At 47.9% G+C, this 15320-nt stretch overlaps 2 protein-coding genes across 2 annotated transcripts; both read left to right on the top strand.

Moving 5' to 3' along the window:
- The first annotated feature begins 1330 nt into the window (after positions 1–1330).
- On the top strand, positions 1331–2293 carry OR5C1 (olfactory receptor family 5 subfamily C member 1). Its single transcript, XM_055399808.2, has one exon. It carries the CDS (start codon positions 1331–1333, stop codon positions 2291–2293), a length of 963 nt encoding a protein of 320 aa, XP_055255783.2.
- Positions 2294–10185: 7892 nt separating this feature from the next.
- Positions 10186–11136, top strand: OR1K1 (olfactory receptor family 1 subfamily K member 1). Its single transcript, XM_055399809.2, has one exon. The coding sequence runs from the start codon at positions 10186–10188 to the stop codon at positions 11134–11136; it is 951 nt and encodes a 316-aa protein (XP_055255784.2).
- The last annotated feature ends 4184 nt before the right edge of the window (positions 11137–15320 follow it).

Raw genomic sequence — 15320 nt, 5'->3', positions numbered from 1 at the left:
AGAAAACAGGCTTAGAGAGATGAAGAGTCCAGCCCTGGAATATATCCAAGTCTTCTATTCTTTCCACTCCCTGTCATCTCGCCCAGACCAGCCACTGCTGCACTCTCCTATCCCAGGTTTTACTCCAATGGAAGGATGCCCTCTCAGCAAACCTAGCTAGCTACCCTTTGGATCAGGAAACTGTGCCCATTTCATTGCCTCTTTTTCTCCTTGGGAAACTGGAAAGGAAAATGCATATAGAGTCACGGAGTTTTCAATCCTTGTCCAGACACTAACTATGATCCTATTCATCATCCATGCATTTAACAAATTCAGGTATACTTCATAGATATTGTGGGTTTTGTCACAGACAAGCGCAATAATATAGCTAAGATACAGCAATAAAGCAAATCACCCCCAAAGTTTTGGTTTCCCAGGGCATATAAAAGTTATGTTTACACTATACTGTAGTCTATTAAGTGTGCAATAGCATTATGTCTAACAATGCAATGTACATCCCTTAATTTTAAAACATTTTATTGCTAAAAAAAATGATACCCATCACCTAAGCTTTCAGTGAATCATAGTAGTAACATCCAAGATCTCTAATCACAGATCATCAAAACACCTATAATAATCAAGAAAAATCTGAAATATTGTGAGAATTACCAAAATGTGACACAGGGACACAAAGTAAGCAAACGCTGTTGGAAAAATTGTGCCACAAACCTTCAATTTAAGAAAAACAAAAAACCACCATCTGTCAAGCATGATAAAGTGCAATAAAATGAAGTGTGCTTTTATTTATTGAGCAATTATTATGTGCCCCGCAATGTTCTCAGTACTGTGGATTCGAAATTGAGTAAGCCAGGCAAGTGTCCCATTCTCACGGAGGTTAAATAGTAGTGTGTGTGTGATAAGTTGCTTCAAATCATGTCCATCTCTTTGCGATCCTATGGACTATAGCCAGCCAGGCTCCTCTGTCCATGGGATTCTCCAGTCAAGAATAGTGGAGTGGGTTGCCATACCCTCCTACCCAGAGATTAAACCCGCATCACTTAAGTCCCCTGTATTGGCAGACAGATTCTTTACAGCTGAGCTACCTGGTAAGTGGCAGGGACTTAGCACTAAAAAGGTAATTTTTAAAATGTATATATTTTTAATTGAAGGATTCTTTTAAACACAGGTTTTGAGGAGTGCTGTGGCTTGTCCACACACATCACAATTTTATTACACAGTTAGGACTCACCCAAATCTGTTCCCAGCACAAGGTACTTTCCGGGTGGTCATGGCCCTGACCTTCCCCTCACCTCCCTCCTGCTTTGTCTCTCTTCAGACTCTGTCCTGCAAGATGACAACTGAGAACGTCACCTGGGCCTGGGGTGCCCCTGCTGAGTTCATCCTCCTGGGCATCACAGACCGCTGGGACCTGCGCCTGACCCTCTTCCTCATCTTCCTGCCCGTCTACCTGGTGAGCTTGCTGGGAAACGTAGGCATGGTGCTGCTGATCCACGTAGACGCCCAGCTCCACACACCCATGTACTTCTTCCTGGCCAACCTCTCCCTGCTAGATGCCTGCTGTTCCTCAGCCATCGGGCCCAAGATGCTGGTGGACCAGCTGTTGCCTCGCGCCAGCATCTCTTACGCAGCCTGTGTCCTCCAGATGTTCCTGTTTGCAGGGCTGGCCGATGCCGAGTGTTGCCTGCTGGCAGCCATGGCCTATGACCGCTACATGGCCATCGGAAACCCTCTTCTCTACTCCACGGCCATGTCCCGGCGTCTGTGCCTGGTCTTGCTGGGAGGCTCCGGCCTGGGCGGGGCAGTGAGCGCCGTGGTCCACACGACCTTCACCTTCCGCCTGAGCTTCTGCAGCTCCCGGGAGGTGAACAGCTTCTTCTGCGATATTCCCCCGCTGCTGGCCATCTCCTGCAACGATACCAGTCTCAACGAACTCCTCCTCTTCGCCGTCTGTGGCTTCATCCAGACAGCCACCGTGTCGGCCATCGCCGTGTCCTACGGGTTCATTGCCGGCACTGTGATCCGCATGCGCTCGGCCGAGAGCCGGTGGCGAGCAGCCTCGACCTGTGGCTCCCACCTCACGGCTGTGGCCATGCTGTACGGGACACTCATCTTCATGTACCTGCGTCCCAGCTCCAGCTACGCCCTGGACACGGACAAGATGGCCTCCGTGTTCTACACCCTTGTCATCCCAGCTCTCAACCCGCTCATCTACAGCCTCCGCAACAAAGAGGTCAAGGAGGCGCTCAGAAGGACTTGGAGCCGATGCTGCGGTCCACGGCGGAGGCACCAGTGAAAGGGCTGCAGGCCGGCGTTAGGACTGACTCTGGAGGGATGAGGTGGGCTCTTCCCGGCCTCTGGCACGGACTGGGTGTCCCTTGTCCTTGTTTGAGCTGGAAGAAAGGGGAGAAACTGAGGTTTACAGACGGGAGACAGGAACCTGGGGTACTCTAGACCCAGCCAGAGCCAAGATCAAGTGAATTTGCTGTTGAATTTGCCTTAGGCTCCTCCATGTTCAAAGCATGTTACCAGGTGCAGTAACTAGGTTTATTTGCCACTTGAATTTCCAAGAGGCTGATACCCAGAAACACCAGATAAGAGCTGTGCTGGCTGCAAGTGTTCTAGATCCTTGTTCCTCTAAGGTCCTTTGTGACCAGTGAATCACACTGGTCACTTTGACCCCAAGAGAGCAACTGCAGAACCCACTCATGCCAAAGACTGGGGTAGAATCTGGGTAGGCAAATATCTTTCCCTATGAAGCTGCATATTCCATCTCTCAGGATAACTGAGAACACACATGATCTCATTCCTAAAATCCCAAAGTTGTGTGAGAATTCGACCAAGATGGGGTTACTTCAGGGCTGTGACAGAGATTAGGAAAGGGTCAGAATTATGGTTATGGTTAGAATAGGGTTAGGGTTCACGTTATGGCTAAGACTGAGGTTCAGTTCAGTTTAGTTCAGTCGCTCAGTCGTGTCCGACTCTCCGCGACCCCATGAATCACAGCACGCCAGGCCTCCCTGTCCATCACCAACTCCCGGAGCTCACTCAAACTCATGTCCACAGAGTCGGTGATGCCATCCAGCCATCTCATTCTCAGTTGTCCCCTTCTCCTCCCGCCCCCAACCTTTCCCAGCATCAGAGTATTTTCCAGTGAGTCAACTCGTCACATGAGGTGGCAAAAGTAGTGCAGTTTCAGCTTTAGCATCAGTCCTTCCAATGAACACCCAGGATCGATCTCCCTTAGAATGGACTGGTTGGATCTCCTTGTGGTACAAGGGATTCTCAAGAGTCTTCTCCAACACCACAGTTCAAAAGCATCAATTCTTCGGCGATCAGCTTTCTTCACAATCCAACTCTCACATCCATATATAACCACGGGAAAAACCATAGCCTTGACTAGAAGGACCTTTGTTGGCAAAGTAATGTCTCTGCTCTTCAATATATTATCAAGGTTGGTCATAACATTCCTTCCAAGGAGTAAGCGTCTTTTAATTTCACGGCTGCAATCAGCATCTGCAGTGATTGAGGTTAGAGTTAGGGTAAAGCCAGAGTTAGGTTCAGAATTTAAAAGCAATTGGACAAATTTGGGACTGAATTAGAATTATATAAATTGTTCAGTTTGGATTAATTTTAATGAATAGTAGGTTTGGGGGAAATATAGGAGTCAGGGTTCAAATAAATTTGAGCTCCTCTTATAAATATTAGAACTAACATATACACACTACTATATATAAAACAGAACACCAACAAGGAGCACAGGAACTATACGTACCATTTCGTAAGAGAGACTTCCCTGCTTCCACTGCATGGGGCACGGATTCGATCCCTGATTTGGGGAACTAAAGATCCCACATGCTGTGTGGTATAGCAAACAAATAAGTTAAATAAAATAGAGAAGTTTAAAAATATTTTTCTTATAACCTATAAAGGGAAAGAACCTGCAAAAGTATTCTTGTCCGGAGAATTCCATGGACAGAGAAGCCTGGCAGGCTATAGTCCATGGGGTAGCAAAGAGTTGGACATGACTGAGCAACTAACAATTAATTAATGACTGAATCACTTTGCTGTACACCTGAAACTACCATAACATTGTAAATAAACTACAGTTTTTAAAAAAAGAAATATTAAACCTATTTTATTGCTAGTGTTAGAGGGAAAGACTACTTAAGATTAGAATTCAGGTTTTATTCTCATCGGTAGATTAAATTTGGGTTAGAGCTTAGTTTGTGTTAGAGCTCTGTTAGATTTAAGTTAAGCTGGCACGTGAATAATGTTTGTGACAAGTTTAAGTCACAATCTAGTTATTATCACAGTTAGCCTAGGTTCAGAACTAGATGAGAATTAGGCGTAAGAGTATTTTGAGTGTCAAACTGACATGTTTGGGGTGACTTCAATTTGAGATATATTTAGGGTTACGGAAATGGATAATATTCCTTAAAGCATAAGAGTGGGAGCTAACTATTGGTGGATTTAGGTTTCATTGAGAGTTATGAGCTTACTTAGATACGCACATGGTCAGGTATGGTAGACTGCTTTATGTCGAGACCATAACATCTAGAGACAGAGCTGGGGTTAGGAGAGGGAATGCCATTACCTCTTGGGCAAAGGCAACCACAGTGCTCCAAGCCTTAGGTCATTCTGGGCCCTTCAGATCCAGCACTCTTGAGATTTTTATCTACCCAGAGTTTATAGTTTTGACAGATTTTCTTTATCTAATTAAGTTACACATGAGCAAGGCCCAAGGCACTGGATTCTGCTGGGAAGCCCCTCTATGCAGGAGCAGGACAGGAGTGGACCCCAGAAGTTATAGCAGGTGCTTCCAAGGAGAGATGGAACCTGGCCAGAGTAGATGTCAGCTCCTGTCTGTTCCCCTTTCCAGTCCTCCCTGATTATGGTTGAGATGAGGCCAGGGGTGGCTCAAGCAATGCTTCATAGCCACCCCATGGAGTGTGTTCCTTGGGCTTCAGTCAGGGGCTGGTCTCACCACTCCAACTTCCTTTCAAGGAGAAATCAGCTGCAGAAACTTAGACTGCAGGAAGGCTGGAGGGTCACCCCACCTCCCTGGGGAGGAGATGCCCCTTGTTACCAGAACCAGGTCTCTCCTTAGTAACTATAGTCTTCTTGGAGGTCCCAGACTAATGGAGATAGAGAGATGTGAACTGTACTGTCTCCTCAAACCACAGAGAATTTTATAGGTTTCCTGACAGGGTCACCAACTTGTCCTGGTTTTCCCAGAATTGTCCTAGTTTTCAAAACTTTAAATCCCATGTCCAAATAACCTCCTCTGTCCTGGACAAACCAGGATGGCCGATCACCCTACTTCCTGATGACCCCATCTGTTGAGAGAAGAAGGCACAATAGCCCAAACTCAGCACAATTTGACAAAAGCTTAAATGAATTAAAACCCCTTCTCCCACCACAAGATTTTATAATCCTTTCCCAGTGCTTGCCTCCTATCACCATGACAACTCACATGCCATGACAATGGTTGGGAACATTGTCAAAAGAGTTGGCACCAGTGGGAATGAGAATAGAAGGTTTGCCCCCAGCTCAGTGGTTTATACTCAGAGACCTCCTCTGTGATCTTTTCTTCTTTTGGGGGCTCTCATGACATACAGTTCCCACCACGATTAAAGCAAAGTTTCCAGAGGCATACAGCCCTTCCATCATCTTGGCCGTACAGGGTGTCCATGGGTCCTTCCACACTTTTAGCATCCTTGGAACAGCCAGATATGATAATAACATCAATCCTATACATCCACTGGAGGAAACATGAAGTTTCAGACTGCTATGCTGGGCCAACTTGATAGATAAGAAAATAATGGGTTTCCCTGATGATCCAGTGGTTCAGAATCCACCTTGCAATTCATGAGACACCAGTTTGATCCCTGATCCAGGAAGATCCCACATGCCACAAAGCAACTAAGCCCGTGTGCCACAACTACCAAGCCTTAGCTCTAGAGCCTGAGAGTCGCAATTGCTGAGCCCATCTGCAGCAGCTACTGAAACCTGTGTGCCCTTGAGTCTGTGCTCCCCTACTAGAGAGGACACTGCAATGTACCACAACTAGAGAAAGCCTGCACACAGCAATGAAGACCCAGCACAACCAAATTAATTAATTAAATAGATAATTTTTAAAAAAAGAAAATAAACAAGAGGGAAGGGAAGGCATTGGAAGACAATAACAGAGCCCAACCTGGAAGATAAATGTTGAAATACAGTCAGATCCTCGTTTCTAAAGTGAGACGCCCAGGAAAGTTCCCCATTTCTGATCAAATATTGATATTTCCTTTTAAACTTTCTTCAACACCATCTACTAAGACAAGCAATTAGGACAAAAGCAGGTTTGGGGTGGGGAAGACTGATTGGGGCACCTACCGCACAAAACCAGTTGGGCCCTGCAGCATGGGTGGGAATTGAGGGAAAGGGATATTCAATGGGGGAAAACAGGCATGCACAGGGCAAAGAGGTAACACAAGCTCTGCATGCACAGGAGACTCTAGGAGACTGGTTTAACTGACTAGAGATGGGTGTGTTGGAAAAGAGGTGGAAAGCAGTCTGAAGACTGAAGATCTGGGGATGGGAAGGATGCCCCACTGGCTGGATATCAGGTAGGGGACTTTATTCAATAGGCAGTAGGGAACCATGGAAGTTGCTGTGTTCAAAAGATACAACCCTTCATGGTTGTTCCAGTGCTGAATCATGCAAAGCCATTCCCATCTGGAAGGTTACAAACACACACAGGAACACATGCGCCCTCCAACGCATGCCCCCTCCAACACAGAGCCAGTTCCCTATCAGAAACATTTATGCACCACGAAACACTCTCAGGTGTCACTGCCCTCCACAGACAAACGTACAGTGTACATGCAGACACACACTCAAGCTCAGGGACACGTTTCACTTGACAGAGACCTGGTCACTCTGTCCACACACAGGCATACAATCCTACACACACACACACACACACGTTACAGTCACTCAGGTGTACAAACTGCCACAGTCCCCAGAGGCACAATGGTCCCACACTGCTACACTTCCTACAAGAAGCCCTGGCAACAGCTGAGGGGACAAGACGGTTGGCTCCAGAAACTGCGGCTGCAAACCCCAGGCTTAGGGCTCTGGACCCCAAGGTCCAGGGAGCAGCAGCTTCACCATGCACATGGCTCCTGGGGTCCCCCGAGTTAGAGGTGGTGCCAACCACCCTTTCCCTGGTCAAATTGGGCCCCAGAGAGGATGGAAAACAAGCCCCAGAGCCGAGCTGCCTCTCACCCCAGGGAAGGGGACCAGGGGAAGGGTGTTTCCTCTGGGAGAAGCTAAGGTACTCCCAAGGCCCCAAACCTCATAAGTGTGGCCAATAACTCCCTCCCAAGACCCTTCGGTGTCGGGCTACACCTGGTCCCCGCTGCTGCTCCTTCTGTGATGTGGAGAAGTTGGAGGGTACACTTGGGGCAAGGAGTCAGGCTGGAGAGCACAAGCCTCTGTCCTCTTGAGCTTGGCTGGGGGCGGGAGCTATTCGTGTGACTGTGAGAGGGGGTGCTGTTGGTGTGAGACCAAGACTGTTCGTTACCGTTGCTGCCCCACTGTTGGGGAAGGGAAAGCGGTGTGTAGGTGAGCATGCCCCTCTAGGGTGGCACATCTCTGCTGTGCCAAGCAGGAGAGTTGAGTGGGAAGCAGCGAGGCCCTGGACCTCTGGGGCTGGAAGCGGAAGATGTGACTGTGTGATGGGGGGTGACCAGGAGGCATGGACAGACAGTGGTGGAGAACCAGCGCAGACCCCTCGGTCAGTGAAAGCGTGAATGGGCATCGTGGGTCCCGGAGCTGGTACCAGGAGCCTCCTTGAACAGGAGGCTGTGAATGAGCCTCACCCTCTGGCCTCAGTGCTATTTTGTGATTGCACCAGACCCTCGGTTTACGTTTAGGATGATGTGCATCTACAGATCTCGTGGTTACACTCGTCTCTTACTTAGATGTCTGTGTCCACATTTCTGTACGTGATCGGTCATGCCTGTGTGTTTGCAGAGCATAACTAGAGGCTGAACATGCCTGCATGCCTGCACTGGTGTGTTTGTAATTATAGATAAATGTTTCTGCCAACAGCTCAATGTATTTGAATGTTTATTGAGACCCATTTAAACTCAGGTTAGAGGGCTTCCCAGGTGGTGCTAGTGGTAAAGAACCCTCCTGCCAATGCAGGAGTCATAAGAGGCATGGATTCTATCCCTGGGTCAGGAAGATCCCCTGGAGGAGGGCATGGCAACCCACTCCAGTATTCTTGCCTGGAGAATCCCATGGACAGAGGAGCCTGGCGGACTACAGTCCATGGGGTCGCAAAGAGTTGGAAACAACTGAAGCGACTTAGCACACATGCATGCATAGCTCAGTCTACCTTCACAGAATACCTGGGAAGAATAGACTGGGTAGCTTAAACTTGGGTCAGTTCCCAAGTTTAAGTAGTTCCAGTTTCCAAAAAAGCTATTTCATAAGCAGGTTTCCCCTCTCCATCCTTATTACTCACCTTGATCCTCTTACCTTTGTGGAAGGTGGGACATAATTGAGGGGGAAAAAAAACAACGTTCTCCAGGGATCCCAAGCCAAAAGATTCTTCTTATTCAGTGGAGGAGAAAAAGGAAGACAGTAGGGTAGGGAGGGTCTTTATTTTCTTTTAATGGATACGGATGAAGAGCTAGTCTCAGCATAGCCTTCAGGAAACCTGTCCTAAAACCCCTCTCCTTTTAAGATCACTCTTGGAGAATCATCCAAGATTTCTGCAGTGAGATTCAGACAGGAAAAAAATGGAAGCATTGAAATGTCTCTGTCCTTAAGAGTCAAGTCTCTGCATCTGATAGGTGTATCCACCTGTCTGCACGAGTTTCCCATAACAGGTTGTGCATTTTCTTGGTGCTGTAAGTGTTTGATTTCATGGGAACAGTTTTCCAGGAATACTGGGAATCATCTAGATTCTTTGATTCTCTTTTTTTGCAATTCTCATATTTTCTTTATTCTTTTCTTACTCTTGATTAAAAGTATAGAGACTCGGGTTCAATCCCTGGGGTGGGAAGATCCCATGGAGAAGGGAATGGCAACCCACTCCAATATTCTTGCCTGGAGAATCCTATGGAAGAGAAGCTTGGTGGGCTACAGTTCACAGGGTCACAAAGAGTCGGACACAACTGAGCACGCACATTCTTAAAGTTAGGCTAGCATCCTAGGTTCAAAATATTTTTTGTTCAGAATTTGATGATATTGTTCAGCTGTGTCCCATCACCTACTGTTGAGGACACAGTGGATGGCAATCTGGGCATCTCAACATCATCAGTGGAGAAGGAAATGACAACCCACTCCAGTATTCTTGTCTAGAGAATTCTGTGGACAGAGGAGCCTGGTGGGCTGCTGTCCATAGGGTCGCACAGAGTTGGACACAACTGAAGCGACTTAGCATGCATGCATGTATTGGAGAAGGAAATGGCAGCTCGCTCCAGTATTTTTGCCTAGAGAATTCCAGGGATGGAGGAGCCTGGTGGGCTGCTGTCTATGGGGTCGCACAGAGTCGGACACGACTGAAATGACTTAGCAGCAGCAGCGGCAGCAACATCATCAGATCCTTACATCCCTGCCCTTCGGAGGGATGGGTTCTTGTTTTGATCCTTAGTGTTCTAAAACATCATGTTTGCATTCAGGTGCTATCGATTTATATTCATTTCAATACATATGTGCCCTTCATGTTTGGAAATTTATTTCTTAGATAAGTTCCTCGCTTCCATCTTGGTTTTCTTGTCCACTCTGAGTTTCCCCAAAATAAATACCCCATTGGTCAAATCTCTCCCTGATTTTGATCCTCTCTCTCATCTTTCCTTTTTGTGTTTCTTCCTTCTTTGGCCCACATCCTGGGAAATATTTTTGTTCTGTTTTTGCTGAAAATCACAACGTATTCAAGTTGGAGGCAGCTTTCAAGTTCACCTGATTCAGTTCCCTTACTCTACAGATGGGGAACCTAAGACCTGGAGAGGAGGGAAATTGCTCACAGTCACATCTGCGTATAGCCACAGGACTGTCATGACTTCCCTCGTGGCCAAAAAGCTTTGAGCAACTCAATGGCCCTTCACCCTTTTCCTTTGACACTAAGGAGATGACTCAGCAATGGAATGAAACCCCTGGGGTTCCAGGTGAAGAAGCAACCTAGCCATGGATGCTGCCAATGAGTCTTCAGAAGGAAGCGCATTCATCCTACTGGGACTAACAACAAATCCCAGCCAGCAGCGGCCTCTTTTCATGCTCTTCTTGGTCCTCTATGTGGCGGGCATCCTCGGTAATGGTCTCATCGTGGCCGCCATCCGAGCCAGTCCAGCCCTTCACACTCCCATGTACTTCCTGCTGGCCCACCTGTCCTTTGCTGACCTCTGCTTTACCTCCGTCACAGTACCTAAGATGCTGGCCAACCTGCTGGCCCACGACCGTTCCATCTCCCTGGCTGGCTGCCTGACCCAGATGTACTTCTTCTTTGCCCTGGGTGTAACTGACAGCTGCCTCCTGGCTGCCATGGCCTATGACCGCTACGTGGCCATTCGACACCCCCTCCACTATGCCACGAGGATGTCCCGGGCCGTGTGCACAGCCCTGGTGGGGACGGCGTGGCTCGTGTCCCACCTCCACTCCCTCCTGCATATCCTGCTTATGGCCCACCTGTCCTTCTGTGACTCCCACCAAGTGCCCCACTTCTTCTGCGACCACCAGCCTCTCTTAAGGCTCTCCTGCTCTGACACCCGGCACATCCAGCTGCTTATCTTCACCGAGGGCGCCGCAGTGGTGGTCACTCCCTTCCTGCTCATCCTCGCCTCCTACTGGGCCATCGCAGTTGCAGTGCTCCGGCTGCCATCCGCCGCGGGGAGGCTCCGAGCTGTGTCTACCTGTGGCTCCCACCTGGCCGTGGTGGGCCTCTTCTACGGGACAGTCATCGCAGTCTACTTCCGGCCCACGTCCAAGTATGAGGCCGAGCAGGGCCGTGTGGCCACCGTCATGTACACCGTGGTCACACCCATGCTGAACCCTGTCATCTACAGCCTCCGGAACCGTGATGTGCAGGGGGCACTCAGAGCCCTTTTCACTCAGCAAAGGATCTCAGGGGGTGACTCCTGAGGCCTGGACCCCACCAAGGACAGACTGTATCACCCACGGTGACATTCGTGACTGCCATCATCAGCTCTGTGCTTTTTCCAAAACCGTAATAATGGCGATCCCTTTCTGAGTGCTACTGTAGTGCAGGTCCTTGCCTGATCTGACATTATGCCACGACAACCAGTGAAGCAGATTTTTATGACCCAGTTTCACAGTTGAAGAAACTGGGGCTCAGAATAGAAGATTTTACTTTCCCAAGTTTACATCATTTTTAAGTGGCAAAACCTAGGCCCTTTCAGCAATGCCATGCCCTCTTCTAACAGTCACTTCCAGGCATTTAGGGGGTGCATTCTACCGTTTTTTGTTGTATTTGGGCTTAAAGCTATATGGAAGGCTATGCTACCCAGATCTTGCTTGGAGAGGGGGGGATTGGCACTTTGTTTTCCATCACATCACCATGTTTTCTCAAAAAACTGACTTCTCATCTGTCTGGGATGGAGGCTAAAATTCACATACCCGTGTGTCAAGGGCTGACCTCACCCAGTGAACCCAGTTTGGCACAGAGGAAGTACTCTGGGCATCTGAGATGAATAAATGAGTTTATTTTTTATGTTCATGAGCACTTCAAAGCTGTCCATTTTTCTTACCCTTTGTTCTTGTACTTGTTTGCTATGATCCTGCCTGTTCAGCTCCCCCTGGCATTCTGTAGTAGGAGAAGGCAGTAGGCATGCAGTGTTAATAGATAAATTAACTTAAGCAAGACAGAGAAGGGACAGGGCATAGGCATTGGTGCAGATGAAAGAGGTATGTTTTTTTTGAGTTTTTATCATATGTCAGCACTACACATATTTTTTTAAATTCTAGGGGGTTTTTATTTTCTTCCCTTGCTTTGGCTGTGCTGGGTCTTCATTGCTGCATGCCTGCTTTCTCTAGATGCAGTAAGCAGGGGCTCTTCTTCACTGCGGAGCTCTGGCTTCTCTTGTTTAGGAGCACAGGCTCTAGAGCATGGGCTTAGTAGTTGTGTCACACAGGCTTAGTTGATCATTGACATGTGGGATCTTTCTGGACCAGGGATCTAACTCATGTCCCCTGCATTGGCAGGAGAATTCTTAACCACTGGACCACCAGGGAAGTCCAAGCATGGGTATTCTTATTGCCACTTTACAGATGAGGAAATGGAGGCTCAAAGATAGTGAGTTAGTCGGTAGCAGAGTCAGAGTAAGCACTTCTGCTGCTCAAGCCCTTCAGGTGTATTTTAACTGGGTCCCATAGAACCCAGATCCTGGGTTTGGTGGGCTCAGTGAAGGAACTTGCAGGCTACAGCAGTCCTAGGGCTGGATTATCCATGGGCCCTTCCAGTTCCCACCAATGAGTCGGCCACCACCTGATCCTAGAACTGCTATCCTATGCCATTTTATATCTAAAAGAAAGCTTAAAGGTCTTTGGACCACTGGCTTTAGAAAACCAAACCGCAAGCCACAACTCTTTTTTTTTTTCAATGAAATCTTACCCAGAAACATACTATCTAAAATGAAGGGGAGAAAGCAGGAGTAAGGGTCAGAGGGACCCTCTAGGGAGTCATCTTCTCAGCCTTCCCAGTGCATCTTCCCCACAGCCCTGAGGGGCCCCTGATCCATTCCAAACCCTTACTTTGATAAATTGGAAAACTGAGGCCCAGAGTGCTTAAGGGACCTGCCCGGGTCACACAGAGTCAGTGCTGACCTTCAGGCTTCCTGGCTTGGCCCTCCAGCACCCCATCACTTGGCTCTGCAGTGACATGAGACCATCCTCATGCCCACCTGACCAACCGTCCTCCCACCCCCACCCCAAGGCCCAGGTTGATGCCATATCCTTGCTCCTCTATCAATAGCCCCACAACCTGCTTCCCCCTCACTCTTCTCTGAAGTTTCAGAAAAATACTGGTGGTGATGCTCATCACCCAGTCCACACCTGTACCATCAGCCCCACCCTATGACATAAGGTATGTCATCTGATGGCCATCAGGGACCTCATCTGAGTTCTCCCAGTGTCTCGAGAACCTGGCACTGAGATATACACATGCTCTACTGCCATCTCGTCTGTCCTCTCATCTTTTTCCTTCAGCATAAGGGGAGAGGGGCCCTATGGGGCTCAAGGGGTCATCGATGGTTTTTCTGGGCCACCAGCCTTGACCTGGTCATCCCACTCAGATGACAGCCCCCCAAAGAGGCCCCATCCCTGGACGGGTGGTCCCCACCGCCCAAGTTGTAGCACAGCCCAGCTTCTGACCTTGGTCTCTGACCAAGGCACGCCGTCTCTGCCCCAGCATGATCAGTTCCTTCTACAGGGTGCCCATAACCAGTGTCAAAAGTGCTTTCAGGTTTCATGAGAGCACAGGGAGAAACCCCCATTATGCATGTAGGGAAACTGAGGCTCAGAGAAGAGAGGAGGCCTCTGCTGGTTGGCTCCACCAGCCAATTTAAGTCCCAGTTCTCTTAACTCAGTCTCAGGCTCTTTCAACCACACCACAAACCACCACTTAATTCAAGTTAATAAATAGTTATTGACCATCTTCTGTGTGTCAGGTGCTGGGCTGGATGATGCCTGATCTATGTTCAGACTCCCAGTAAGAAAGGGGGCCAGTCAATAGGCCTGTGGGTCCCTGGGCCCCATTCCCACCCCACTCCCCACCTAGATCTGGTTTCTTTACTTCAGGAAGCCCTAAAAGATGACATTGACCGGGAGATAAGTGTGAAACCTTCCCCCATCCCAACCAAGAAAAACCACTGAGTTCAAAAATCCACTGAAGAATTTTACCTGCATCTTTTTCACATGAACTACAAAGAACAGTTTTTAACACCATAGGCAAAATAAGCCTTTGCAAATTGACTCACTTCCAAGCAGTTCCCTTGGAAGAGATGGTACCCAGGGAGGCTGCTTCAGCTTCATGGGTTTGCGTTCATCCCACAGAAGGACTTTGAATTGCTTCTCCTTACCCACCCTATTCCCTGACTTTGTCCAGAAATGACTTCTGACCATTTCAGAATCAATCTAGCCCACCCTCCTAGCATGGGTTTTCCCGATGGTTCATATGGTAAAGAATTTGGATGCAATGCAGGAGACCCAGATTTGATTCCTGGGTCAGAAAGATTGCCTGGAGAAGGGACTGTCTACCCATTCCAGTATTCTTGCCTGGAGAATTCCATGGATAGAGATACAGTCCTTGACAACTGAGTGACTTTCACCCTCCTAGCATCAATATTACTAACCCTTCATTTTATGCCAATAATAGGTACTGCTAGGAACCATGTCATCCAGAAAAAATAAACAATTGCATTTCAAGAAAAGAATTGAGTCCGCCTCTCCAGGCTCGCTTCCAGTGCAGGCTTTCTGCATCATAATGTAAGGCCGTCGTCGTTTCAAAGGTAAAACAACTGGAGAGACCTTAGTTGTGAAAGAGGCTCTGATCATAAATGCCAAATTGATTACTTCTTCTAAGGGACCAAAAAAATTTCTATAATCCAAGTCTTCTTTCATGCAAGGGCTGCCACAGGGAAAATGCAACTATTAGACTTGAAAAATAAAAACATGAAGACTCTTTCTAAATGTGAAAATGACTGCTTTAGAATATGAGGAATGGATCAGTATTTCAAGAAGCTGTTTATCAGCAAGCAGTTTCTCTCGCTCTAAACCAGGGATGTTTCCCTCGCTCATCCTTTTCTTGTCTCTCATGTGTCTGCCCCACGGTTGCTCGTGTTCCCACTTTCTTCCTTATTTTGCTCTCTGTGCTCTCTGCTTTCTCTGTTATGATTATATACTGGGCAGTAAGACTACAGACGGCCCTTGCCTTCACATATGTAATAGGAACACAGATTATTGTCAAAGCCAGGAGAGATGTACAGGGTACTATGGAAGTATCAAAGAGGGAGCAACGAATGGAGATGGGGAGTCACTGAGGGATGTGAGGAGTCTGATGGACCAGTGGTGATTAATGGCCCCAGTTCACCCATCCCTGAATCCTTGGCCACGTAACTTTGCCCTTCATCTGGGATTTCAGGTTCACCCATCCAACTTGCTTTGGCCAACAAGATATTAGGAGACATGACATAGACATGAAAAGAACTAAGATACTGGGTTTTTTCTCGTGTTTTTCTCTTTGCCACGAGAAGGACATGCCCAGCTAGCCCACCGGCCCCCAGCAGAGAATGAAAGACACACAGAGCAGA

Source organism: Moschus berezovskii, chromosome 11 (genome assembly GCF_049115385.1).
Source record: "Moschus berezovskii isolate FMDL1 chromosome 11, NW_MosBer_1.0, whole genome shotgun sequence".
Lineage (NCBI taxonomy): Eukaryota > Metazoa > Chordata > Mammalia > Artiodactyla > Moschidae > Moschus > Moschus berezovskii.
Note: the sequence above shows the minus strand (reverse complement) of the source record. Positions and strands in the feature narration are given on the sequence as shown.